Raw genomic sequence first — 27,526 nt, 5'->3', positions numbered from 1 at the left:
CCTCCTCATCTCAGTTTAAAACTACCACCTCTCAACCTATATCTGTGACCTCTTGTTTTAGATTGCCCCATAAGAGGAAACATTTGGTATACAATTACTTTATTAATTCTTTTTAAAATTTCATCATCTTCGATCAGATCCTTTCTCATCCTTCTAAACTCACGAGTACAAGCCCAAACTGTTTAATTTCTCCTCATACGTCAACCTTTTCATCTTCGGAATCAATCTGGAGAACCTCCTCTGAACTGCCTCCAATGCCACCACATCCTTCCTCAAATAAGGAGACCAGAACTGGACACAATATTCCAGATGTGATCGCGTCAGCACCCGATACAATTGCAACAACACTTCTCTACTTTTATACTTCAACATCCCATTTGCCTTTTTAAATACATGCTGCACCTGCATACCAACTTTCTGCGATTCATGAACATAGACTCTCAGATCCCTCTGCCCGGATACATTTTGAATCTGCTTTCCATTTAGGTAATAATTTGCCTTTCTATTTTTTCTGCCAAAATTGCCAACCTCAAACTTATCCACATTAAACTCCATCTGCCAAATTTTGCCCTATTCTCCTAGCCTGTCCATATCCGTCTGTAAATCTTTATATCCTCTTCGCTGCCTGCTTTCCCACCTATTTTAGTATTATCCTCAAATTTTGCTATGTTACACTCTGTCCCTGCTTGCAGATAATTTATATAAATTATAAACAGTTGAGGTCCGAGGACTGACCCTTGCAGCACCCTGCCAGCTACATTTCACCAGCAAAAGAAGGACCCATTTATCCTGATCCTCTGCTTTCTGTCAGTCAGCCAGTCCTCAATCCAATCTAGTATTCTACCCCAATCCCCTGCGATCTCACCTTCTGGATCAGTCTTTTATGCTGCACCTTGTCAAACGCCTTCTGGAACCAGATATACCACATCCACAGTTTCCCCATTATCTACCTTGCTGGTTATGTCCTCAAAGAACTCAATGACTTACCCTTCATAAAACCATGCTGACAATGGTGGATTGAGCTTCACCTTTCCAAATGCCCTTTCATCATCATCTTATTGTTTGATTCCAGCAACTTCCTCACTACAGAGGTCAAACTAACCTACCAAGTTTCCTACTTTTTGCCTCGCTCCCTTTTTGAATAAGTGCATCACATTAGCGTGTTTCTGATCCATTGGGACCTTACCAGAATCCAAGGAATTTTGAAAAATCACAACCAATGCATCCATTATCTCTCCTGCTATCTCCTTTAATACCCTAGGGTGCAGGCCATCTTTTATCTGCCTTTAATCCCATTAGTTTATTCAATACCTTCTACCTGGTGATGGTTATTGCACCAAGTTCCTCTGCATGACCGACAGTTTGTGGAAACTCATCATTATTCTCTACCATGAAGACAGAGGCAAAATATTGGTTTAATGCCTCTGCCATCTGTGTTCCCCATTACAACCTCACCAGTATTGTCCTCCAAAGGGCCAACGTTTACTTTAGCCCCATGACTTTACTTTAGTCCCATGACTTGATTTCAGTCTATAAGCAACAGCAGTGTATATCAAATGCATTATCCATGGTATCCCAGTTGTATATAGTCTTATCTTCCAATAAAGCCCACATTATTATTTTACCAAGTCATGTCATGTCATGTGATCGGTGCGTGACATCGAAGAGAAGAAAATTGACTATTGCTGTTTGTGTCAAGCCCATTAAGCACAGAAACATCAAAATGGTGGTCAGATGAATAGCTCCCTCCATAATGTATCAGTATTCTCTATCTTCAGGTAGCATCTTTAATTATTTGCAGGTTGCCAAACCACCACTTATGCCATGGTTGTACTTCAGGTCAGCATGAGGAGGCAGACCCCAAAACTACATTAGCTAGAGTGGGGTTCACACTTTGCACCCTTCTGAATCTCACACTAACCGTCTAGCCAACTGAGCTAACCATCATGCAATCTGTTGGCGTGAATACTCTGGCCCCCCCCTGGCTTTTTAATGAGATTCCCGATTGGGACCTCTGCAGTGCACAGAGTGGGGCGATTCGGGTGAGAAATTGAACTGACAAAACAGTCGGGATCTATAACAGTATTCCCACCAATTCAGCACTTTTGGGAGAATCGTGGTCGTAATCTCCTATTATTGAAACAATCTGGCTGCTTTATGTAAAGCTTTGATACCCATTCTAATGTTTGCCTTTTATGGAACTGCTGTTGGCACAAGTTATACAAACGTTGAGTGTTATGGTAAGGTTATATAAGGCATTGGTGAGGCCGAATTTGGAGTATTGTGTACAGTTTTGGTCACCTAGTTACAGGAAGGATGTAAATAAGATTGAAAGAGAGCAGAGAAGGTTCACAAGGATGTTGCCGGGACTTGAGAAGCTGAGTTACAGAGAGAGATTGAATAGGTTGGGACTTTATTCCCTGGAGCGTAGAAGATTGAGGGGAGATTTGATGGAGGTGTATAAGATTTTGATGGGTATAGATAGAGTGAATGCAAGCAGGCTTTTTCCGCTGAGGCTAGGGGAGAAAAAAACCAGAGGGCATGGGTTAAGGGTGAAAGGAGAAAAGTTTAAAGGGAATATTAGGGGGGGCTTCTTCACGCAGAGAGTGGTGGGAGTGTGGAATGAGCTGCCGGATAAGGTGGTAAATGCGGGGTCATTTTTAACATTTAAGAAAAACTTGGATGGGTTCATGGATGAGAGGGGTGTGGAGGGATATGGTCCAAGTGCAGGTCAGTGGGACTAGGCATAAAATGGTTCGGCACAGACAAGAAGGGCCAAAAGGCCTGTTTCTGAGCTGTAATTTTCTATGGTTTCTATGGTTCTATGGTTGAATAGACTTGTCTCAAAGTATTGATTTTTTTCTTTGCACCAACATGTACTGCAGATTATTTAACTCTTGGCTGCAGTTTGATTCTAAGAACACCGTGAGGCAAGTTATCCCACTTTTGAAACAATTTTCATGTCGAAGACTGCGCTGGTTGAAATTGTGATGTGCTTGGTTATGGATTCTGAGTTGTCACTCAAGTTAGTCTTTAAAACTGTTTTCCAAGCAGTGATTTAAAAAAAAAAGTCTCCAAGTTCGATGACAGAAGATAAAAATGAAGAAATGATTTTAAACTTTATATCAGATGCAATGTAAAAAGAGTAAAATTGAAGTCAATATAAAGAAAGAAAAATGACAGACAAGGAATAAAAAAGGAAAAGGACAAGCAAAGATAAAAGGTTTGAACAAAACATATGAACGTATGAATTAGGAACAAGACGAGGCACCTCGCGCCTGCTCCGCCATTCAGTAAGTTCATGGTTGATCTTATATGAATGTTGAGTGTTTTATTTTGGGCACAGTTATGCCTTTGATTAGTATTTTAGAATTCGTATTATCGTAGCAAAGCTGTTAGTAATAATGGAGTAGCTTTATTGATGTAACGGATTAACAGTGAGAGAGTTGAAAACTTAACACACAGGTTGGTGCAAAGAGTTGAGTTTCTTTTAACCTGCTGGCTTTTAAAAAAAATTAGGTAGTTCCTGTATAATGCAATAGGTGCAGTGCCCCAAAACCAGCAATTTCAGGACCAAGTTAGTGCCGGATTTTAGACGTTGCCGATTTTCAGATTGGGCAGTTCCGTCCGGGTCAGGTTGAGTCCAGGGTTTCTTCCATCACTTAGCCATGATGTGGAGATGCCGGCGTTGGACTGGGGTGGGCACAGTAAGAAGTCTCACAACACCAGGTTAAAGTCCAACACGTTTATGTGGAATCACGAGCTTTTGGAGTGCTGCTCCTTCATCAGGTGAGTCACCTGATGAAGAAGCAGCGCTCTGAAAGCTCATGATTCCACATAAACCTGTTGGACTTTAACCTGGTGTTGTGAGACTTCTTACTGTACATCACTTAGAGCATGGAAAAAGACAAATGCATGAAGCTGATAACAAGTGAGCACTCCAAAGCAGCCCCTAGTCGAGCAAGCTGTTAAGTTATTTCACTTGTCTGATAACTAAATTATAGGCATGTGAGCTGAATAAAATGTCTGCTGTTTGGACATTGGTGGTTTTCAGACAGCCAGATTTGAGACACTGTACCCGTATTTCTTAAAAAAAACAACAGACTTCCAATTTTGTTCCATATTAGAAGCAGTGAGTAAGTTCTCTTCAGCTGCACTGTGTATGAATGGAATGAAAAACAAGGAATGCTACAGTGTTCATTCCTGTTTCCTCTCTTGTCATGTTATTTTGAAGAACATGCATCATTCTTTAACTGACAGCATTGGATAGTCTGATGAGCAATCCTCATCTCGATAACCAGTGTAGATGATATTTCAATTCAAATAAGGGAGCTGGACAATGTCCACCCATTTCCTCCACCCATATCCTCAATTCCATCATTAAAAAATCTGGTGCTCCATCTAGTGATGTAATTGAGAAGAAGCAAAGTTTGCTCAGCTGAATCAAAATAACAGAGTTGTTCACAAATAAAAATGTGGCCTGGTTCTTGTGCTCCATACAAATCTGGAAACTCAAACTTAATTTTCTTTAAAGTGAAATTCTCCAGAAATATAGACACTTGAAACATTCTGTTTCTCATGTCCAAAGAGAGATCATTTAAACAGGGTTTTAAAAAGAACATCGGGTACTGGTGATCAATGTGGATTGAAATTAAATTGTTAATAATTTATTTGTGGTATTCAGGGACCAAAATTAATACTCCTTTAGTTTACACTCTGGTTTAAGCCGCATGTGTTACACATGTACAAATGTGTTACACGGCACGGTGGCACAGCGGTTAGCACTGCTGCCTCACAGCATCAGGGACCCAGGTTCGATTCTCGGCTTGAGTCGCTGTCTGTGCAGAGTCTGCACGTTCTCCCCGTGTCTGTGTGGGTTTCCTCCCTCCCACAGTGTGAAAGCTAGTTAGGTGCATTGGCCAAGCTAAATTCTCCCTCAGTGTACCCAAACAGGCGCCGGAGTGTGGCGACGAGGCGATTTTCACAGTAACGTCATTGCAGTGTTAATGTAAGCCTACTTGTGACACTTAAAAAAAACCTTTAAAATGTTATTGTGTCTGAATTTATGTGGAAAGATAAATGGATTCACTGGAGAAAATTAATCGAGAAAATTACTTCTGCTGCAAAATGTAACGATGTAACTGTATAATAGAATCTATGACATGTTAAATATTTGTGTTTCTCTAAGTTTCCATTTTGGCTCTGGAGGAATATGAGGATCTGGAAAAAAGTCTGGACCTGGAGAAGGATCTTCGAAAGGAGGCTGAGTCCTTAGCCCATGAGGTATGAATATCAGTGACAGACCTATTAATTGCAGTATATCTGAACAGTTAAAGATACCTTCAAGACTACAAAAAAAGGTACGATCCCAGAATTGGTACCAATTTATGTACAGTTTCACTCATTTGAAAGCCTATAATTCAATAATAAATTATTTAGTTACCCTTTAACTAGCATTTTATTTTCTAGTACATAGATAAAATATGTTGTCAATGAGTGCTTCACTCCCAATGGCAATGCCTTGTCCCATCAGGATCAACCCGCCAGATTTGAATTTGACCAAAAGCTTGGCAGTTGACTGTTCCCTGCTGTATTCTTCATGGCAACACTCTACCTATCACTTGCCAACCAGTCAGCACTCTCTTCCCATTCACCATAAATTGTTGTTCCCTTTACTGTTGATAATCTTGTGATCTTTCCTGATGAGTGCAAAATGAGAACCTTAGTATGGGCCCAATTTTACCATTTTCATTCTAAGTGCTGAATCTGGGCACAATTCAGATCCGACTTGGAAATCTGCTTTCAGGCACCCCCATACGCACTTTACCTGCCCCCCCCCATCCCCCCCCCCCCCCCAGAGATCCATCTTACCCGCCTCCCTACCCCCCCCCCCCCCCCCCCCGAGAATGATCTGGCCTCACTCACCGCCCCCCCCACCCCCCCGCCCCAGACAATGATCTGGCCTCACTCCCCCCCCCAACCAGACAACGATCTGCCCTCCCCCCCACTCCCCAACCAGACAACGATCGGCCCTCCCCCCCCGAACCAGACAACGATCTGTCCTCCACCCCCCCCCCCCCAACCAGACAACGATCTGTCCTCCACCCCCCCCCCCCCCAACCAGACAACGATCGGCGCTCCTCCCTCCCCCAACCAGACAACGATGTGCCCCCCCCCCCCCCCGCAACCAGACAACAATCGGCAATGCATGCAAATGCATTTAAATCGCAGTTACGCCCATTTTGGGCGCGAATCGGATCGCGGCCATTGCCGGTTCTCGGTAAAGTGGCCATCTGTGCAGACGCAGGCGCGGATCGCCTTAATGACCTCACACCCGACTTTACCACGTTTCCGAGCCCATTTTCGGGCGCAACGCAATGGTAAAATCGAGCCCTATGTCTCATTTATTTAGCAGCCCTTAAGTTCTGTACCAGTAAATAATTATCAAAAAATGTGTCAAATGTAGAGTGGAATCATCAGCTAGAAAATGGAATTGGGTATGTGAATGAAGGAAATTATTGGAAAGAAATAAACTGAGTGGGGAGAGAATGCTCCTTTTGGGAACATTCAAATTGATGGAAAGTCAGCCAGAAACTAAAGCATAAGTGATGTGATTTGAGAAGCAACTAGTTAATCATGAACCTTACTGAGTGAGATGTTACAATCGCAGCTGATGTTAATGCTGGTCAGGTCAGGACCAAAGTGAACCTTGGCTTGTTCCTAACTTTGTTTTTTTTAGAAACCATGGAGCGCAGTTACTGAACAAATTCACAGGAGTCTGCCAATGAACTTTTAACACAAAGAATTAATTATTCATTAAACAAGAAAAATAAACTATATTACAACAGACAAGAAGGTTCCAGGGTGAGGTATCTAAATGGATACAAAATTAGCTTCTTGACAGAAGCCAGAGGGTGGTTGTAGAGAGTTGTTTTCAAACTGGAGACCTGTGACCAGCGGTGTGCCTCAGGGATCAGTGCTGGGTCCACTGTTATTTGTCATTTATATTAATGATTTGGATGAGAATATAGGGGGCATGGTTAGTAAGTTGGCAGATGACACCAAGATTGGTGGCATAGTGGACAGTGAAGAAAGTTATCTCCAATTGCAACGGGATCTTGATCAATTGGGCCAGTGGGCTGACAAATGGCAGATGGAGTTTAATTTAGACAAATGCGAGGTGATGCATTTTGGTAGATTGAACCAGGGCAGGACTTACTCAGTTAATGGTAGGGCATTGGGGAGAGTTACAGAACAAAGAGATCTAGGGGTACATGTTCATAGCTCCTTGAAAGTGGAGTCACAGGTGGACAGAGTGGTGAAGAAGGCATTCGGCATGTTTGGTTTCATCGGTCAGAACGTTGAATACAGGAGTTGGGACGTCTTGTTGAAGTTGTACAAGACATTGCTAAGACCACACTTGGAATACTGTGTGCAATTCTGGTCACCCTATTATAGAAAGGATATTATTAAACTAGAAAGAGTGCAGAAAAGATTTACTGGGATGCTACTGAGACTTGATGGATTGAGTTATGAGAGGCTGAATAGACTGGGACTTTTTTCCTTGGAGCATAGGACGCTGAGGGGTGACCTTATAGAGGTCTATAAAATAATGAGGGGCATAGATGAGGTGGACAGTCAATATCTTTTCCCAAGGGTAGGGGAGTCTAAAACTAGAGGGCATAGGTTTAAGGTGAGAGGGGAGAGATACAAAAGTGTCCAGAGGGGCAATTTTTTCACAGAGGGTGGTGAATGTCTGGAACAAGCTGCCAGAGGTAGTAGTAGAGGCGGGTATAATTTTATCTTTTAAAAAGCATTTAGATAGTTACATGGGTATGATGGGTATAGAGGGATATGGGTCAAATGTGGGCAATTGGGATTAGCTTAGGGGTTTTTAAAAAAAAAAAGAAGGACGGCGTGGACAAGTTGGGCCGAAGGGCCTGTTTCCATGCTGTAAACCTCCATGACTCTAAGGTTGTAAAAATCTCAATACCAACACGATAAAATGATTCAAATCATACTATCCCTTTATCCCAGCAGCATCTGTACAGACAGATACAAATTCAGAAAGATAAAACAATTTACAATGTCTAGCTTATAGTTTAGCATTCAGGGTAAGTTTGAGGTACTTGTGAATTAACAGGTGAACTGTGGTCAAACATAACACACCCCAAAGTAAATGACAGATGTGACCAAAGCAAATTTCATGGATTTCTCAACACCTCATCCAGAGGTTTGTTGCATTGTAAGCCAACCAGTCTCTAGGAAACATTGGCCGGGATTCTCAGCCTCTCAGGCCAGGAGACATCAGCAGCAGCTGTTTTGCGGGATTCAGGCTGGGCACTCAGGCCTCTGCATGTCTCTGAGATTCAGAGCATAATTAACTCCGCACTGATTTCTGGCGCAGAGCTGATTATCATACTTAAATTAGCATTTCAATATGATTTGCGGGCCTGGTTTGGTATTCTTTGGGCCTGCTAGCATTTCCCCCCTCCTGCTGGGAATGGTTCCCTCCAGCGTTGTTTATGACTGCTCCCCACTAATGAGGAACAGGCATCCTGACCTCGCAGGAGGGAACAGAGACCATTGAGATCCCCCCCCCCCTCACCGGGAGGTCAGGGGTAAGGGGTGCCCTTGGGCAGTGCCAGCCTGGCACCATGGAACTGCCAAAGGGGCAAACTGGCACTGCCCACCGGGAACCTTGGGTGGGCAGTGCCAAGGGGGTGGGACCCGAGGGAGCTGGGCCAACTGGGGAGGCGATCGGTGGGAGGGACCTGCTGCCACTCTACAAGAGGATCGATGGGGGAGGGAGGGAGTGAGTGCTATCGGGGCTGGCCATCAGATTGGAATGTGGGGTTGGGACTAGTCATCAGGGGGCCGACTGTCGGGGGGGTTGAGGGTGTCGGGGGGGTTTGTGGGAAAATTGGGGCCAGCCAAGGGGTGGGGGAGACATAGGGGCAGGCCTGGGGAGGACTGGGAAGGGGGGCAATCGGGGGTGGGGGGGTCCTAAGGTCAGCGATTGGGGGGTTGCGGGGCTGGTCAGCAATCGGGAGGCTGGCAATGGGGGGGGGTGGCCACTGCTCCTGCGCCGATCTCAGTACTGACTGATCGGGGCATGCGCAGTGGCCCACTCAGCACTATGCTGCCGGCCTCTCGAGCGGGAATAGGCCCCGTCCCCTGCTTTCCAGAGTGAATCCCACTGAGGCGCTCTGCAGTGCTCACTTCGGGGATTCACTCTGGTAATTACGCTTTTAAAAAAAACCAGCAGGAATTACTCCCGTTTTCCCCCACGTTGGGAACTTAGACTTTTTTTGGGCGAATCTCCGCCATTATCTTTCTCATGAGGATTGCCAATGTCCACATTTGAAGAACATGACTTGGAATTCTCTTCAAGTGTAGCTCCCACTTGGACAGCTTCACAAAGGATCAACTTCTATGGTTTTGATCTCACCTTCTGAGATTCCTTTCCCTGGATCTCTGAGTTGCTGAACCTTCACCTTCCAAGCACAATTTCAGATCCTTGTCCATGCCAAGCAGAGCACCACGACTCAAAAGTCCTGCAGTAAGGAGTTACCAACCGCTAACTATCTCCTTGGAGTTTGCACATTCTCCCCGTGTCTGCATGGGTTTCCTCCGGGTGCTTCGGTTTCCTCCCACACTCCAAAGTTGTGCAAGTTAGGTTGACTGGTGATGGAAAATTGTTCCTTGGTGTCAGGGGGACGAGCAGGATAGATGTGTGAGGTTAAGGGGATAGGGTCGGAGTAGGATTATGGTCGGTGCAGGCTCAATGGGCTAAATGGCCTCTTTATGCACTGTAGAGATTCTATGATTCCTCGGATCTTCAGAGATTCTCTCAAGCCCACTTTGCTTTATGTCTGTTCCTCGCAACTCTCTCTTTAACTCAAAGCCTGTAGCTCTGCTCCTTTTCTTTAAACTTCACTTCTGGGACCTTCTTCTGATCCTTGTCTTTGTCCCTGCCTCAGACTTTCTTCTAGGTCCTTTCTCTATCCACCTACCCTTGTCCTGTTCCTTGGAACTCCATCCTCAGCAATGGTGCTCTGATTCAAGTCATCTGACCTCAAGTTTCACGTCATTTCAGTTCCTTACTTCTGCACAGGCGAATAAGCCTGTTTCCTGCCTCAAGATGGTATAAGACACTGGTGTGATGATACTGTGCTACCTACATATTTTATGTTTCTGTAGAATGTTTTAAAGTTCAGTTTTTTTCCCACAGGGAGCAGGCATTTATGGAAAAAACATACTGCTCAGATGCTACACAGCAGGATAATTATTCATTTTAGCCATGTATTGTTTATTTAGTCGAAGGCTAAGGGACTATTGTTTAGAAATGGAGATTTCCCCTGGGATTTTTTGCTTAAAGAAATGGAAGCTTTTTTTAAAAAAGAAATGGGAGGAGCTAGGTTTGTAGCAGAGAAACAGTTTTTGGTATAGTTAGAGTTCAATTGCTGACTGCAGCTGTTTAAAGTCAGAAGTCTGCCCTCTCTTTCCACAAAGTCTCTCTGAAAGCTTCAAGACTTTCTTTACTAATTTATATAGCAAGTATGCCTGGATTTGCTAACTGTATTTAAAGTGGCATTTAAGTCTATAGGAACAATGTTGCTTATTTGGAACTGAAAGAGTGATAAATTAGAAATTAGGAGTTGTTTCTTTTCATGTTTGAAGATTGTCCAATGCTTCAGTGTTAAGCTGCTTCATTTTGTTAGTGTTATACTTAACTGTGTTTTGAATAAAGCTTGTTTTGACAAAAGATACTTAAGTTGTCAGTGAAATTACTCTTGGAGTGAAGAATCCTTTCCTCACATATATGCCAAAATAGAAAAATTGTTGGAGTCTAGTCTGCTTCATAATAAACCTTGGGGCTCTGGTTTGGGACCCTAACACTGGCCACTTCCTGGCTGCCACATGTGCAGAAGCCCTGCAGCCCATTTGAAACTAGAGTTTCCAACCTCCGAGGAAAGCATTCGAGCTTTGTAACAGGGTATCTTGGATGATACTTGGTGCCATTCCAAGACAATGAAAGTGATTCATCAAATATGCGAGAACAGACTTCTTAAAGTGCATAACATAGGGAACAAGATGGACAGTTGTCATGCTGAATATAAAATAATGACGATGGCATTGGTCAGAAAATTGATTGCATTTTAAAATTCTTTGTCTTTATTGCAGATGCTTGTGGAACAAAAGAAACTCAAAAGACAAAGCCAGGTTCTCTTTCAGAAGATGGTGCCTAATGAGCAGCTCATGAAAGCACTTGATGACCTGGCTATTGTGACAGAGACTATAGAGGAAGAGAGAATTCTGCATGAGACAAAGGTAAGATGTCCATAGCACACCTTGTGGGATTAGTGCCGGAAGAAATGTATATCCCTTTAATGGAAATATATTTTAAAAATCATTCTTGGAATAGGGACATAGTGTGGTACGGCTGACATTTGTTGCTGATCCCTGGTTACCCTTGAAAATATGAAAACCTTCTTTGCTAGACCATTTGAGAGGTCAGTTAAGAGTCAACATGTTATTATGGGGATTAAATCACATCTTGGCTAAACCAGATGAGGATGGCATGTTTCCTTCCTGCCATCAGACAGGCTTACTGTCATTTTTATTTTTGCCAGTACTTTTCGTTCTGACTTCTTTTAAAACATATTTCAAATTCTCAAACTGCCGCTGTGGGATTTGGACCTACATTTAGGTTATTTGTCCAAACCCCCGGTTAACTAGTCCAATGACAGATCTAGTGCACTCTACTTACAATATGCATGATCTTCCAAAACTACAAAGTCTATTCACTTTTGCACTGTGGGAATTCTATGATTCCGTATTTTTTTTTTGGTCTGTTAACGGCTACTCATTTGTTTTATGCAATTATCTGTACTAGCGAGTTAATTTATTAGAACATTAGAAAATTACAGCGCAGTACAGGCCCTTCGGCCCTCGATGTTGCGCCGACCTGTGAAACCAAATCTAAAGCCCATCTAACCTACACTATTCCAATATCATCCATATGTTTATCCAATGACCATTTAAATGCCCTTAATGTTGACGAGTCCACTACTGTTGCAGGCAGGGCATTCCACGCCCTTTCTACTCTCTGAGTAAAGAACCTACCTCTGACATCTATCCTAAATCTATCACCCCTCAATTTAACGCTATGTCCCCTCGTGCTAGCCATCACCATCCGAGGTGTCCACTGTCCACCCTATCTAATCCTCTGATCATCTTGTATGCCTCTATTAAGTCACCTCTTAACCTTCTTCTCTCTAATGAAAACAGCTTCAAGTCCCTCAGCTTTTCCTCATAAGACCTTCCCACCATACCAGGCAACATCCTAGTAAATCTCCTCTGCACCCTTTCCAATGCTTCCACATGCTTCCTATAATGCGGTGACCAGAACTGTACACAATACTCCAAGTGCGGCCGCACCAGAGTTTTGTACAGCTGCAACATGACCTCATGGCTCCAAAACTCAATCCCTCTACAATTTATAACTAGTTAACTTACTAATATTAACCATAAGATGCATCAATGCTTTTAGTGGGTGATAGGAGAGTCAAAGTTTAGGTGCTGTTATTATGAGATCTGAGGAGACATAATGTTAACATTTAGGAGATAAGGCAACATAGAATCATAGAATCCCTACAGTGCAGAAGCAGGCCATTTGGCCCATCGAGTCTGCACCAACAACAATCCCACCCAGGCCCCATCCCCGTAACCCCACATGTTTACCCTGCTAATCCCCTTGACACTAAGCGGCAATTTAGCATGGCTAATCAACCTAATCCGCACATTTTTGGACCGTGGGAGGAAACCGGAGCACCCGGAGGGAACTCATGCAGACATGGGGAGAATGTGAAAACTCTGCACAGACAGTGACCCAAGCCGGGAATTGAACCCAGGTCCCTGGCGCTGTGGGGCAGCAGTGCTAACCACTGTGCCACCATGCCACCTGTTTATCGTTTTTTCACTTACATGGTGAAGTAGGGAGGCAAGCCCCGAGGGGCTCTTGCCTCTGGTTGGAAGCGCCCAGGTGGGTGGCACGGTAGCACAGTGGTTAGCACTGCTGCTTCACAGCTCCAGGGACCTGGGTTCGATTCCCTGCTTGGGTCACTGTCTGTGTGGAGTTTGCACATTCTCCTCGTGTCTGAGTGGGTTTCCTCTGGGTGCTCCGGTTTCCTCCCACAGTCCAAAGATGTGTGGGTTAGGTTGATTGGCCATGCTAAAAATTGCCCCTTAGTGTCCTGAGATGCGTAGGTTAGAGGGATTAGCGGGTAAATATGTAGGCATATGGGGGAGGGTGGGATTGTGGTCGGTGCAGACTTGATGGGCCGAATGGCCTCTTTCTGCACTGTAGGGTTTCTATGATTCTATGATTCTAAGGTGGCCGAGCGCGACCCACTCCACGAACAGTGGCAGGTGGGGAGTTTGACTGGGGCGGTACACCTGTCACATCATAACACTCCGTAAGGCAAGCTCAGGGAGGACAGAAACCTCCCGTGGAGCAGAAGGGCAAAAGCTCGCTTTATCTTGATCTTCATAGTATACATTGTCAAATGCAGCACAATCCTTTCCTATTTATGCTGTCAGCTGAAGGAACTAGAAGAACAGTTAATAGAGTCTACCCTCAAGAAGGAAGTAAACTCACTGACGAAGCAACTTGAGCTTTTCAAAGAAGACAAGGAAGAACTCGAACTCAAATGCCAAAATTATTGTCAGCAAGTGAAGGACCTGAAACACACCGGTAAGTAATGTAATTTAGACTTGCACATCTTAACTTGGTGTTAATACAAAAGCAAAATACTGCAGATGATGAAAATCCAAAATGAAAACAGAGTGTGCTGGAAATACACAGTCGGTCAGGCAGTATTTATAGGTTAATGTTACAGGTCAATGACCAATATGCCCCTTAATCTGCTGACCATTTCCAAACTGCTCTGTTTTTATTTTTATGACTTTGTGCTAGTCTGCACAGATCCTGTTGAATTCTCAAAATTATTTGCAAAATCCCTTGAAAATACTGTAAATTGCTGCCCCAATAATGCTTGTGGCACTTTCAGCTTTTTGAATGGCAACGCAAAAACAATTTTTCCAACTTCTTTTGATATTGTGAATTACAGCTCCATGATGCAGTGGTTAATACATGCTTTCCATGAATTGTTATTAATCTGGTTATATACATTGTGCTTGCATTAATATTGCTTTTCTCGCATTCAGACAGGCATCTTAGAGTGCTTTATAATAGGAGGAGTGGGATTCAGTGAGTATGGGGCATGAAGAGTGGGCAAAAGGGGAGAAGGTAGAATGGGGTCCTGACCAGAGTCATAGAGGTTTACAGCATGGAAACAGGCCCTTTGGCCCAACTTGTCCATGCCGCCCTTTTTTTTTAAACCCCTAAACTAATCCCAATTGCCCACATTTAGCCAATATCCCTCTATACCCATCATACCCATGTAACTATCTAAATGCTTTTTAAAAGATAAAATTGTACCCGCCTCTACTACTACTTCTGGCAGCTTGTTCCAGACACTCACTACCCTCTGTGTGAAAGAATTGCCCCCCTGGACACTTTTGTATCTCTCCCCTCTCACCTTGAACCTATGCCCTCTAGCTTTAGACTCCCCTACCTTTGGAAAAAGATATTGACTATCTACCTTGTCTATGCCCCTCATTATTTTATAGACCTCTATAAGGTCACCCCTCAGCGTCCTATGCTCCAAGGAAAAAAGTCCCAGTCTATTCAGCCTCTCATAACTCAATCCATCAAGTTTCAGTAGCATCCCAGTAAATCTTTTCTGCACTCTTTCTAGTTTAATAATATACTTTCTATAATAGGGTGACCAGAATTGCACACAGTATTCCAAGTGTGGTCTTACCAATGTCTTGTACAACTTCAACAAGACATTCCAACTCCTGTATTCAAAGTTCTGACTGATGAAACCAAGCATGCCAAATGTCTTCTTCACCACTCTGTCCACCTGTGACTCCACTTTCAAGGAGCTATGAACATGTACCCCTAGATCTCTTTGTTCTGTAAGTCTCCCCAATGCCGTACCATTAACTGAGTAAGTCCTGCCCTGGTTCAATCTACCAAAATGCATTACCTCACATTTGTCTAGATTAAACTCCATCTGCCATTCATCAGCCCACTGGCCCAATTGATCAAAATCCCGCTGCAATTGGAGATAACCTTCCTCACTGTCCACCATGCCACCAATCTTGGTGTCATCTGCAAACTTACTAACCATGCCCCCTATATTCTCATCCAAATCATTAATATAAATAACAAATAACAGTGGGCCCAGCACTGATCCCTGAGGCACACCGCTGGTCACAGGCCTCCAGTTTGAAAAACAACTCTCTACAACCACCCTTTGTCTTCTGTCAAGGAGCCAATTTTGTATCCATTTAGATACCTCACCCTGGACCCCGTGAGATTTAACTTTATGCAACAACCTACCATGTGGCACCTTGTCAAAGGCCTTGCTAAAGTCCATGTAGACAACATCAACTGCACTGCCCTCATCTACCTTCTTGGTTACCCCTTCAAAAAACTCAATTAAATTTGTGAGACATGATTTTCCACTCACAAAGCCATGCTGACTGTCCCTAATCAGTCCTTGCATCTCTAAATGCCTGTAGATCCTGTCACTCAAAATACCTTCCAACAATTTACCCACCCCAGATGTGAGGCTCACTGGCCTGTAGTTCCCAGGCTTTTCCCTGCAGCCCTTTTTAAACAAAGGCACAACATTTGCCACTCCAATCTTCAGGCACCTCACCCGTGACTATCGATGATTCAAATATCTCGGCTAGGGGACCCGCAATTTCCTCCCTAGCCTCCCACAACATCCTGGGATATACCTCATCAAGTCCCACAGATTTATCTGTTTTGCTGCGCTTTAAGATTTCCAGCACCTCCTTCTCTGTAATATGTACGCTCCTCAAGACATCACTATTTATTTCCCCAAGTTCCCTAACATCCATGCTTTTCTCAACAGTAAATACTGATGAGAAATATTCATTTAGGATCTCACCCATCTCTTGTGGATCCACACACAGATTACCTTGTTGATCCTTAAGAGGCCCTACTCTCTCCCTTGTTACTCTTTTGCCCCTTATGTATTTAACACAACTATATAAAAATGGGGATGATTTTGAGGCGGTTTTAGAGAGTGGGAAGGAAGCTAGAGTAAAAATAGTTCAGGGGAATAAGCTGGAGCATAGTGGATGAATGGATGGTCATCAGTTGTGTGGAGAAAACAAGTTTCAAGATAGCACTGTTTTAGACGATCGGAGCGTGTAGGGCTAGGGAATGGAAAGAATGAGATAGACAGCGCTTTGGGAATGAGTGCGAGCAATTTAAAATTGACTTGCTGGAACACAAGAAGGCGGTAAAGCTGGAAGAGGGCGGAGGTGATAGGAGTTTGGGAGTAGGAAAGGATTTGCTCAGCAACATTTTGAATGAACTCGTGGTTGAAACAGGGAGATTGATTAGGAATACACTGGAGAAATCAGGTTTTCAATGGTGGAAAGATCAAGTTTAAAGTGGTAAAGAAATGGACAAGGGTTTCAGCAAGGACAGAGATGGGATGGTGACAGGCCATGTTGAATGGTTAGAAGTTTCTGGTAAGGCGGCAAATATGGCAGGTGATGGTGAGGGCAGTAAGAAGGAGAGGATTATAAACTATTCTGAAAACGATAGAAATTATTCACTTCAGTGATTCAAGTGTAATATATTTAACAAATACAGAATTTTATTACTATTTTCAATGATTTAAACTTGGGTACCTCTGTTACAGTTGATGAACTGCGGAAACAAATGCAACAAGCAGAAATACCATCTCCACCTCCTCCTCCTCCACTTCCTCTTCCGGTGCCATCGTCCTTTTCAAGTCCTCTCAAGTAATAACACTATTTTTTACCATTTTCAATTTTAGAGATACGTGAATCAGATTAATTTTATAGTGCATTGGAGTTTCATAATAGAACGAGTGTCTTACATGATGTGGGAACTATTTAACAGTACTTTAAATGCACAAACATCCCATGTACTACAGTTCACTAATAAGATGGTACAGTACAATTAATTTCACATAAAACAAATCAGTTATATCTACTATAAGGCTGTAACGTGATCATGAGAACCCCAAGAGGCTGTATAACTTCATTTGTACTTCTATATAAAATCTTGTCATCCTAAGTAACTTGTGGCTGGAATCTCGGCCTTTTGGCTAAGATCAAGTGTAGTATGGTCGGCAGCCCATGGTCGGCCGCACTTGGTTGAGGTCATTAGGTTACACTGAAGCTTCATATGTTTCATATGAAGCAATTTTTAAAGCGGCATCTCGGCCTTTTGGCTAAGATGCAAATGAGCTCAAGTCTTGGAGGAGGAACCTCCCCCTTCTCCAATCAGCTTGACTCATGTAGATCAGGCCCAGGACAGGGTGGTTTGGTCGCTCGCCCTGTCTTGTCAGCCTGGATCTGAAATGTCTCAACTTGTTGAGACTCTGAATTGGATTTGATTTGATTGAATTGGAAAAGTATAAAAAAAAACTTGTGGCTGGAATCAAATCAAGTCTAATTCAGAGTCTCAACAAGTTGAGACATTTCCGATCCAGGCTGACAAGACAGGGCATGCAATCCTCTACCTTGTCTTGGGCCTGATCTGCATGAGCCAAGCTGATTGGAGTAGGCGGAGAATTCCTCCTCCAAGGCTTGATCTCATTTGCATCTTAGCCAAAAGGCCGAGATACCGCTTTTAAAAATTGCTTCATATGAAACATATGAAGCTTAAATGCAACCCAATGACCTCAACCAAGTGCAGCATCCGCACAACTACACTTGCCTCGCTTCTCGGCCTTTTGGCTAAGATCAAGTGTAGTTGTGCGGATGCTGCACTTGGTTGAGGTCATTGGGTTGCATTTAAGCTTCATATGTTTCGTATGAAGCAATTTTTAAAAGCGGTATCTCGGCCTTTTGGCTAAGATGCAAATGAGATCAAGCCTTGGAGGAGGAATTCTCCACCTACTCCAATCAGCTTGGCTCATGCAGATCAGGCCCAAGACAGAGTAGAGGATTGCATGCCCTGTCTTGTCAGCCTGGATCGGAACTATCTCAACTTGTTGAGACTCTGAATTAGACTTGATTTGATTGAATTGGAAAAGTATAAAATAAAATAGATTTATAGAATTTATAGAAACCCTACAGTGCAGAAGGAGGCCATTCGGCCCATCGAGTCTGCACCGACCACAATCCCACCCAGGCCCTACCCCCACATATTTACCCGCTAATCCCTCTAACTATGCATCTCAGGGACAATTTTTAACCTGGCCAATCAACCTAACCCGCACATCTTTGGACTGTGGGAGGAAACCGGAGCACCCGGAGGAAACCCACGCAGACACGAGGAGAATGTGCAAACTCCACACAGACAGTGACCCGAGCCGGGAATCGAACCCGGGACCCTGGAGCTGTGAAGCAGCAGTGCTAACCACTGTGCTACCGTGCCGCCCCAACCACTGTGCTACCGTGCCGCCCAATAAAAATTGTGGCTGGAATCTGTTGGGTAATGGTAACACCAGGCTCTCCAAACCACTGGATAGCTCTGGCAGCACCAATAATAGTCTTGCTGGCATTCAGCCAAATGCAGTGCTCGGGGAGAACTGAATGCAACATCTATCGTCGTTAGAATTTTTGACAATGGGAAGGGAGCGGCAAAGCTGCAATGAAGTTAGTTACAGGTCACAGCCTTCTTCAACTCATCCACAATCCTATTGTAGGGAGAGTTCAGAGTATGAAAGGTTGACAGTGTGGCAGTTTACCTTTCCATTCGAGCAATCCTTTGATGCAATTTCCAATTGATATCCACAATGTGAATGTGCCTGTGCTTTCAGTAATAGTAACCTAAGAAAAAAGTGAATGAATGAATTCCTTGCAACAGCACACACAGGGGGCACGGTGGCACAGTGGTTAGCATTGCTGCCTCACAGCGCCCAGGGACCTGGGTTCAATTCCGGTCTTGGGTGATTGTCTGTTTGGAGTTTGCACATTCTCCCCGTGTCTGCGTGGGTTTCTTTTGGGTGCTCTGGTTTCCTCCCACAGTCCAAAGATGTGCAGATTAGATGGATTGGCTATGCTAAATTGCCCCTTAGTGTCGGGGGCTAGCTAGGCTAAATGCATGGGGTTAGGGCCTGAGTGGGATTGTGGTCGGTGCAGACTCGATGGGTCGAATGACCTTCTTCTGCACTGTAGGATTCTATGATTCTATGTAAGTTAGATGGATTAGCTATGGTAAATGTGTGGGGTCACGGAGATAGGATGGGGGAGAGATCCTGGGTAAGATACTCTGTCAGCGAGTCAGTGCAGACTTGATGGGCTGAATGGCCTCCTTCTGCACTGTGGGGATTCTATGAAATCCACTTAATGCAATTTGATATAATGCAATAAACAGTCAGGAAACTTATGGTTTTTGCTGTACTGATACTGCAGGCATTACAGCAACAATAATTTCCACCCTTGGAAATCTTTCTAAAGCAGTTATGTTATGAACCTGCATTGCTGAGGGCAATGGGTATTGGAAATTCAGTTAATATTGACTGAAGTTATCTTAACTGGTGGACATCATATTTTGAAAATTTTGGTCTCTTTTGTTAATCATATCCATGCCAGTTGGTGAAGTCAAAACTAAGACACAGAACCTGTCCTTGCTGAGAGGGTTTATGGACTTTGTTCAGTGTTAACACTCCTCACATCCTCCAGTGTCCCAGCTATGCCCCATTTATACGTGTTCAAATACCCTTCACCTGTTTTCCTTAACAATGTGATTGACATCAACAAGTCTTAACAATGTAATTGACATTGACATACTTTCCTCACCAGTTTCTAACCACTGAAGGGATCATTTCATAAACATATGTTGCAGATTGGTGGGAGTGCGACTTCCTACTGTCAGGGGGTATGAATAACGTTACACCTTTGATGACTGGTGCTCGACACTAGAACAGAATAATTATTGGTTTTGGCCTGCATCTTTGTGGAAAATACTTTGTATAGCAAAATATTTGTTTAAAAAGGTTAATCTCGCATAAGAAAAATACTTGAAATGATTTGAAATATATGAGATTATTAAACATTGATTTAGATGTGTAAAGATAGACCAGAGGATTTTTCAACTGTCTCTTTACAACCTAACGGAGGTGATCTGTCTCCCCAAAGGAAACCATGCGTGCAGGTAATGCCAGTTAAAAAATTAGCTACCTGTTAGCCTTTCTTCACTCTGCTTTCATTATCTGCATGACTACCCCACAGAGAGTATATAATTGAAGAATTGGCCACAAACATTCGCATAATGTCAGTTTATTATCGGTGTGCTAGTTTGAGAACTTGAGTATTGCATCTCTTGCAGAATAACTTCTGTTTGCAGCTGTATGGAGGCTTTAAGGAAAACATACTTATATTTCAACAGAAATCTTATGATGATCATCTGTAAAAGACAGAAAACAGACAATTTGCCTGGGGTTGAAAAATCTCTTTCTAAGGAATCAGGTGAACACGAGTTTCTGACCTATTATGTATGGTTAAATATGCTTTTAAAAGTAAATTAAATATTGATCAAAATATAACTTGGATTTCCAATGTGAAACCTTAATTTCTTAAAATGGCATTTAATATTTGAATTGATTAGCACACCTCTGTCATCTGTTTGCTGGTTTTTATCAAGGACAATAATTGTGCTGTCCTTTCATACAAGTTAAGAAAGCAGCAAGAATACTGAAACAGTCCGTGCCCTGGACAACATAGAACATAGAACAGTACAGCACAGAACAGGCCCTTCGGCCACGATGTTGTGCCGAGCTTTATCTGAAACCAAGATCAAGCTATCCCACTCCCTATCATCCTGGTGTGCTCCATGTGCCTATCCAATAACCGCTTAAATGTTCTTAAAGTGTCTGACTCCACTATCACTGCAGGCAGTCCATTCCACACCCCAACCACTCTCTGCGTAAAGAACCTACCTCTGATATCCTTCCTATATCTCCCACCATGAACCCTATAGTTATGCCCCCTTGTAATAGCTCCATCCACCCGAGGAAATAGTCTTTGAACGTTCACTCTATCTATCCCCTTCATCATTTTATAAACCTCTATTAAGTCTCCCCTCAGCCTCCTCCGGTCCAGAGAGAACAGCCCTAGCTCCCTCAACCTTTCCTCATAAGACCTACCCTCCAAACCAGGCAGCATCCTGGTAAATCTCCTCTGCACTCTTTCCAGCGCTTCCACATCCTTCTTATAGTGAGGTGACCAGAACTGCACACAATATTCCAAATGTGGTCTCACCAAGGTCCTGTACAGTTGCAGCATAACCCCACGGCTCTTAAACTCCAACCCCCTGTTAATAAAAGCTAACACACTATAGGCCTTCTTCACAGCTCTATCCACTTGAGTGGCAACCTTTAGAGATCTGTGGATATGGACCCCAAGATCTCTCTGTTCCTCCACAGTCTTCAGAACCCTACCTTTGACCCTGTAATCCACATTTAAATTAGTCCTACCAAAATGAATCACCTCACATTTATCAGGGTTAAACTCCATTTGCCATTTTTCAGCCCAGCTTTGCATCCTATCTATGTCTCTTTGCAGCCTACAACAGCCCTCCACCTCATCCACTACTCCACCAATCTTGGTGTCATCAGCAAATTTATTGATCCACCCTTCAGCCCCCTCCTCTAAGTCATTAATAAAAATCACAAAGAGCAGAGGACCAAGCACTGATCCCTGTGGCACTCTGCTAGCAACCTGCCTCCAATCCGAAAATTTTCCATCCACCACCACCCTCTGTCTTCGATCAGACAGCCAGTTACCTATCCAATCGGCCAACTTTCCCTCTATCCCACACCTCCTCACTTTCATCAGGCTTGAGCTGATAAGTGGCAAGTAGCATTCACACTATACACGTGCCAGGCGATGAACATCTCCAACAAGAGATAATCTAGCCATTACCCCTTGACATACAAAGCATTGTCCCCAACCTCCTAGGGTTTACCATTGTCCAAACTGTACCAGCCTCATAAATACTATGGCTGTAAGAGCAATTCAGAGGTTGGGAATTCTGTAGTGAGTAACTCACCTCCTTGTTCCACAGAACCCCTCAACCGCCTATGAGGCACAAGGCTGCAACTTCCCAAGGCTCCTTCAGTAGCACATCCCAAACCCACAACTCACATCATCTAGAAGAACAAGGGCAGGGGAACACCAGCCCAATTTCCCCATCAAGTTACGCATCATCCTGAGTTGGAAATACATTCTATTCTTTCATCATCACTGGGTCAAAATCTCAAAACCTCCCTACTTGACACTACTGTAACCTTCAGGACATGGGCTGCAGTCACTCAAGAAGGTGGCTCATGACAACCTTCTCAATAGTTGGACATGGGCAGTAATCCGAAGTCTTGCAAACATTCCATGAATTAATAAATCCAAAAGCTGCTGCTGCTACTGTTGATTTTATACTGTTTTCTAACTGTATTTACTGCTTTGCTACAGTATTTAAATAGTACTTCAAGTATTTAATTGGTTATAAAGTTCTTTGGGATGTCCTCAGGGTTGTGAAGGGATCTTCAAATGCAAGTTTTCTTCTGCCCACACTGTTACCATCCTCACACAATTTGTAAATAATTTGGTTGGCTTAGCCTTTTTATTGTCCAATTTTGATGTAGGCACATAGAAAATAGGAGCAGGAGTGGGCCACTTGGCCCTCTGAACCTGCTCTACCACTTTAGCCTCAAGAGCTATATCTACTTTCTTCTTGAAATCACACAGCGTTGTGACAAATATTCCAAGGTAGTTATAAGCTCTGACAACACAGTTAAGTGAGTTTCTGATTCTCCTAACAGCATGTCCTTCTATACAAAAACAACACATTCTGTAACTGGCTGTACACAATGCCATTGACACGTTACAGCTGTTAGTAAGAATCACAGAGATACGTTAGTATTCTATCGCATGCTGTTATAGTAATTTGAAAAAAATCAGCCTTTTTATATCTACTTTGCAACTTTTTCTTTAAAATTGGAAAGTCACTGCAGAGATTTTAATGACCTTGTTGAACATCCAGCGTGCACAGATCGAAAATTATACAAAATGTTACTGTAGCTTTAATGGTCTGAATTTTCGTTTCCAAGTTGCTAGCATGGAGTCGGAAATATTACTGACTCCACAAACCCGACTCGGGAGAGAGTTCCCCGAGTGGTTTCATTTTCATTCCAGGGGTGGGTGGGTCATCCCCTGAGTCAATATCCCAGGTCTCCCCTGAGTCAACACCCCCCCGAGTCAACACTCCCAGTCTCCCCTGAGTCAAAACTCCTGGCCTCTCCTGAGTCAACCACACCCCGGTCTCCCCTGAGTCAACATCCCTGATCTCCCCCGAGTCAACACCCCTGGTCTCCCCCGAATGTACCACCCTGCCAGCTCTTCCCTGAGTCAACCGCCTCCCTTCTCTCCCCTGACTCAACAACCCCAGTCTCCTCTGAGTCAACACCCCTCATCTCCCTCAAGTCAACGCCACCACCCACCCATCCCTCCTCTGTCTCCAAGTCTTATCCCAGTTACTCTTTGAGTCTTATCCTGATACTCCTGAGTCAAGTCTGGTGACACCCTCCGCCCCCGTCGAACCAGATAGCCCTCTGACCCCCACACCACCCCCCCGCCCCCCCGAATATGCGAAGCCTCTCCGCAATCAGTGTGCTCACCAGTGAAAGTCTTGTGAAGCTAGTTGTACTTCACACCGTTCTTGCAGCACGCCACCATGGATGAATTTTGTTGGCCTGATAATGAGATGCTAATGTGTTCAAGTGAGGTTCCTGATGTTCAGCCCGCCACTGATGGGGGAGGTGACAATTCTGGCAAACATTCATGTCAATGTAAAACACGACTTTCCACCTCTCATGATATTTTCCATTCCTGTCGCTGAACGAGGCCAACTTGAACAGGAGTGAAAGATTCCAACCAATCTTACTCATCCAAACACATTCACGACATTTACATTCTTTATACAACATGATCCCTTATAAATAAATATTTAATTGAAATGCTTAATCTCTTATAAAACTCCTTGGGGTGGCATGGTGGCACAGTGGTTAGCACTGCTGCCTCACAGTACCAGGGACCCGGGTTCGATTCCTGGCTTGGGTGATTCTCTATGTGGAGTTTGCACGTTCTCCCCGTGTCTTCATGGGTTCCCTCCGAATGCTCCGGTTTCCTCCCACAGTCAGTGTCCCGAGACATGTAGGTTAGGGGGATTAGCCATGGTAAATTGCCCCTTCGTGTCCCTAATGTGTAGGTTAGGGGGGTATGTGGGGTAAATACATGTGAAATCAGTCTTGCAGAACAAATGCTATAATAATGACCTTCAGGTGTATGTCAACAGTTGGGGGAAAAAGCAAGCCCTTTTTTAAAAAACTGCAGCATGTTTTCTTTTTAAATTTAAAGGCCAGGAGATTTAAATACCTTGACAGCTCCAATTACTTGACAGTTCCACTAAGTTTATCCATTTCTTATGCACATTCACATCTAGTTTTAACAATCCCAAAATGCACCTGGCTTATCCCAAAAGACACCTCGTCTCTCCCTAAGCTGCCGCTGGACCTGGCCAAAGGGTACCCTACCTCTCCAAAGAACTTCAGCAACTTTGGACCTTCTCCTAAAAGGTCTGAAGCCCACAAGTTCTGTTTTGGGCATCCCAGTTAGAAAATGTGGATCTGTTTGAAAGAAGTTGCACTTACATGTACGTGTAAGGCAATAGATGTACAAACTGCAACCCACTCTGCCTCCCCCCCCGCCCCCACCGACATAAATAGTGGTACCAGGTTCAGGGGCAGGATTTCCGGAATCATGTCTTTGGCATAATTTTGGATAACTGGAGACCCTCTCCATCTTTCTGAAAAGTCAGGCCTCTGTTTCAGGCCTGTGAACCTTAGAGATTTGATCTCGTAGAAGGTTACAGACCTGAAACTGAACTGTTTTTTTCTCTCCAGAAATGCTGAGTATTTTCAGAATTTTCTGTTTTTGTTTATTTTATATGTGAGTAATTTGTTTTCTGAATATTATTTTTCAAAACTGTTTTTCCATAGGAGAGCCTTTAGAAGACTTGAAGAAGCAAGCAGTTGGTGAAATGATGGAGAGAATTAAGAAGGGTGTAATCCTTAGGAAAGTTGATCATGCTAACAGGGTAACACGATAGTTACCACAATATATTTTTATTCGAAACATATGATGAATTTCTCTCCCTTACGAAAATCCGAAATCTGTGCAGCAGATATCATTTTGTATAATGATGTAAAAAGGTGTAGAAATAATCATCAGTCTCTTTGAGGATGAGGAAAACAGAAATCTCCCTCTGGTACAGTAGAGAATGTTCACAATTGGTATTATCAGAGCTGCTTTCTTTCCATTGATAGTAAATTTGAAGGCACAGAGATTGCAGGTAGCAGGGTGTTCAACATTCTGACAAATCCTCGACAGTTATGTATATAGAATAGGGTTCATACATTAACTGATAGCAATGATTCAATCAACAAATGGAGTACCACTCATTCATTGCCTCTCTTTATCCCCCTTCTACTCGCAAGCACTTTGGGTGGAATTTTCCTGTCCCACCCACCACGAGAATCATAGCGGGCAGGACACGAACCATGCAAAGGTCTGTTGACCTCGGGCAGGACTTTCCGGTCTTGGAGCGAGCGCCCTTTTGCCTTATGTAACTAACTTCCCTGGGGTAGGAGGTACTTCTTCCAATGGCCCAGTCCTTCAGGATCAATAAGATGCAAGATGTGGTCACTGGATTTAATCATGTTAGTCCTGCCCACATTAATCCATTGCTGGGTTGGACATCATCTATTTTTAGAATATCAAGATTTTATCAGATTCCTAATAAACGTAATTTAAACTGAATGATACTAGAAATACTCCTTAGCTAGCGTTCAAACTGTTAACTATATAAATCTATGGAAACATTTAAAATTCAGATTTTATTTTCTAAATATGGACAGTGAGTTGTATTAGGTAAGCTTTCTACCAATAGACATCATTTTTAAAAACTCAGTAACAACCAGGTTGGTCAAGAGTTTTCAGTGTAAAGCTTAGTGTGAAAAGGAACTTGCACTCAAAGGCCAAGATTCTCCCAAAAAAATTCTAAGTCCCCAATTTGCGTGAAAACGGGAATCACTCACGCTGATTTTTTTTAGCGTGATTTTCAGATTGAATCTCCCACACTCTGTGCGTCATGAAGTGCCTCAGTGGGATTCCCTCTGAAAATCTGGGGGCGGCGACTATTCCCACCTAAGAGGCCGGCAGCATAGCGCTGAGCGGGCCACTACACGTGTGCCGATTTCAGTGCGGAATCGACGAATGCACAATGGCCCTGCATTGCCGGCCCCCCGATCGCTGGCCTACCGACCCCCAACACACCTCCCGATTGCTGGTCTCCCGGGCCAGACCTGATATTCCCCCTACCCCACCCGATCTCCCTGACCTCCCCCATCTGGCCAGCCCTGATCTCCCAATTGCACACCACCCCCCCCACCCATTCACCCGAAGGACCAGCTCCGAGCGCCGGCCTCCTTCCCCCTGCTACTGATCCCGAATGCAGAGTTGCAGAGGGTCCCCCCACCACCCCAATAGGCCCCGTGGCCCTGCCTCCTTTTGCCTCCCAATGCCTGGTGGGCAGTGCCAAGATGCCTGGTTGGCATTACCAGTTTGCCCCTTGGGCAGTGCCAGAATGCTTGGCTGGCACTGCCCAAGGGGCACCCCCCCTCCCCCTTACCCCTGACCTCCTGGGGGCAGGGGCTCCTCCATGGCTCTCCTTCACTCTAGTGGGATCGGGATGCCAACTCCCCGTTAGTGGGGAACAGTGGCAAACCTCGCTGGAGTGAACCACTCCCGGTGGGGGTGACGCTGGCAGGCTAGGAGACTTCAGTCCCAGGCCCGCTAATGAAATGGAAAACTGGATTTCCATATGGCAATCAGTTTCACGCTGATTCCCAGCGCAGAGCTGATTACTCTGGAAATCTTCAGCTGGGAGATGCGCAAAGGCCATGGCGCCCAGCAAGAAGCCCATGAAACGGCCCCTGCTGATGTCTACCGGCCCCCTGCATTGCTAGAGCAGCCCAGCGGGCTGGGAGAATCGCCCCCATTTAATTAACCCGGAAGTGTCACTTCCACTGTTTCAATTCCTGAAAAATCTTTTCACCAAATTTCAGCTGTTTTCTTTCATTATTCCCATTTCCTGAACAGATTAGTGCATGTTATTTAATAAAAAACTCTTTAGAGATTGTTGGTTGCAACCAATAATGCAACTAACTAATTTTGCATCTGCTATTTTTGGTTATAGTCCACTTGCTTGTTTCTAGACCGTGCTGATTAGGAAAAAACCTCCAGAAGAAAATGCATTACAGGAACTCCGAGGAATGTTGGTGAGTCTAGAATTTAATTCCCAAGTATTTTTAAAGTTCTT

At 43.9% G+C, this 27,526-nt stretch overlaps 1 protein-coding gene across 1 annotated transcript in view; it reads left to right on the top strand.

Moving 5' to 3' along the window:
• Nucleotides 1–27,526, top strand: part of LOC144488136 (shootin-1-like) — a 47,317-nt gene that overhangs the window by 15,234 nt on the left and 4,557 nt on the right. Inside the window, exons 3-9 of the mRNA XM_078206162.1 lie at nt 5,189–5,283; nt 11,188–11,334; nt 13,606–13,759; nt 16,818–16,920; nt 20,483–20,562; nt 25,146–25,243; nt 27,423–27,485. Of these exons, the coding sequence (XP_078062288.1) occupies nt 11,188–11,334; nt 13,606–13,759; nt 16,818–16,920; nt 20,483–20,562; nt 25,146–25,243; nt 27,423–27,485 (645 nt within the window). The 5' untranslated portion in view covers nt 5,189–5,283. The remainder of the gene's footprint in view (nt 1–5,188; nt 5,284–11,187; nt 11,335–13,605; nt 13,760–16,817; nt 16,921–20,482; nt 20,563–25,145; nt 25,244–27,422; nt 27,486–27,526) is intronic.

The sequence above is a fragment of the Mustelus asterias genome, unplaced genomic scaffold, assembly GCF_964213995.1.
Source record: "Mustelus asterias unplaced genomic scaffold, sMusAst1.hap1.1 HAP1_SCAFFOLD_1322, whole genome shotgun sequence".
Taxonomy (NCBI): Eukaryota; Metazoa; Chordata; class Chondrichthyes; order Carcharhiniformes; family Triakidae; genus Mustelus; species Mustelus asterias.
The sequence above is the reverse complement of the archived record's forward strand: the minus strand, read 5'-3'. Positions and strand labels throughout refer to the sequence as shown.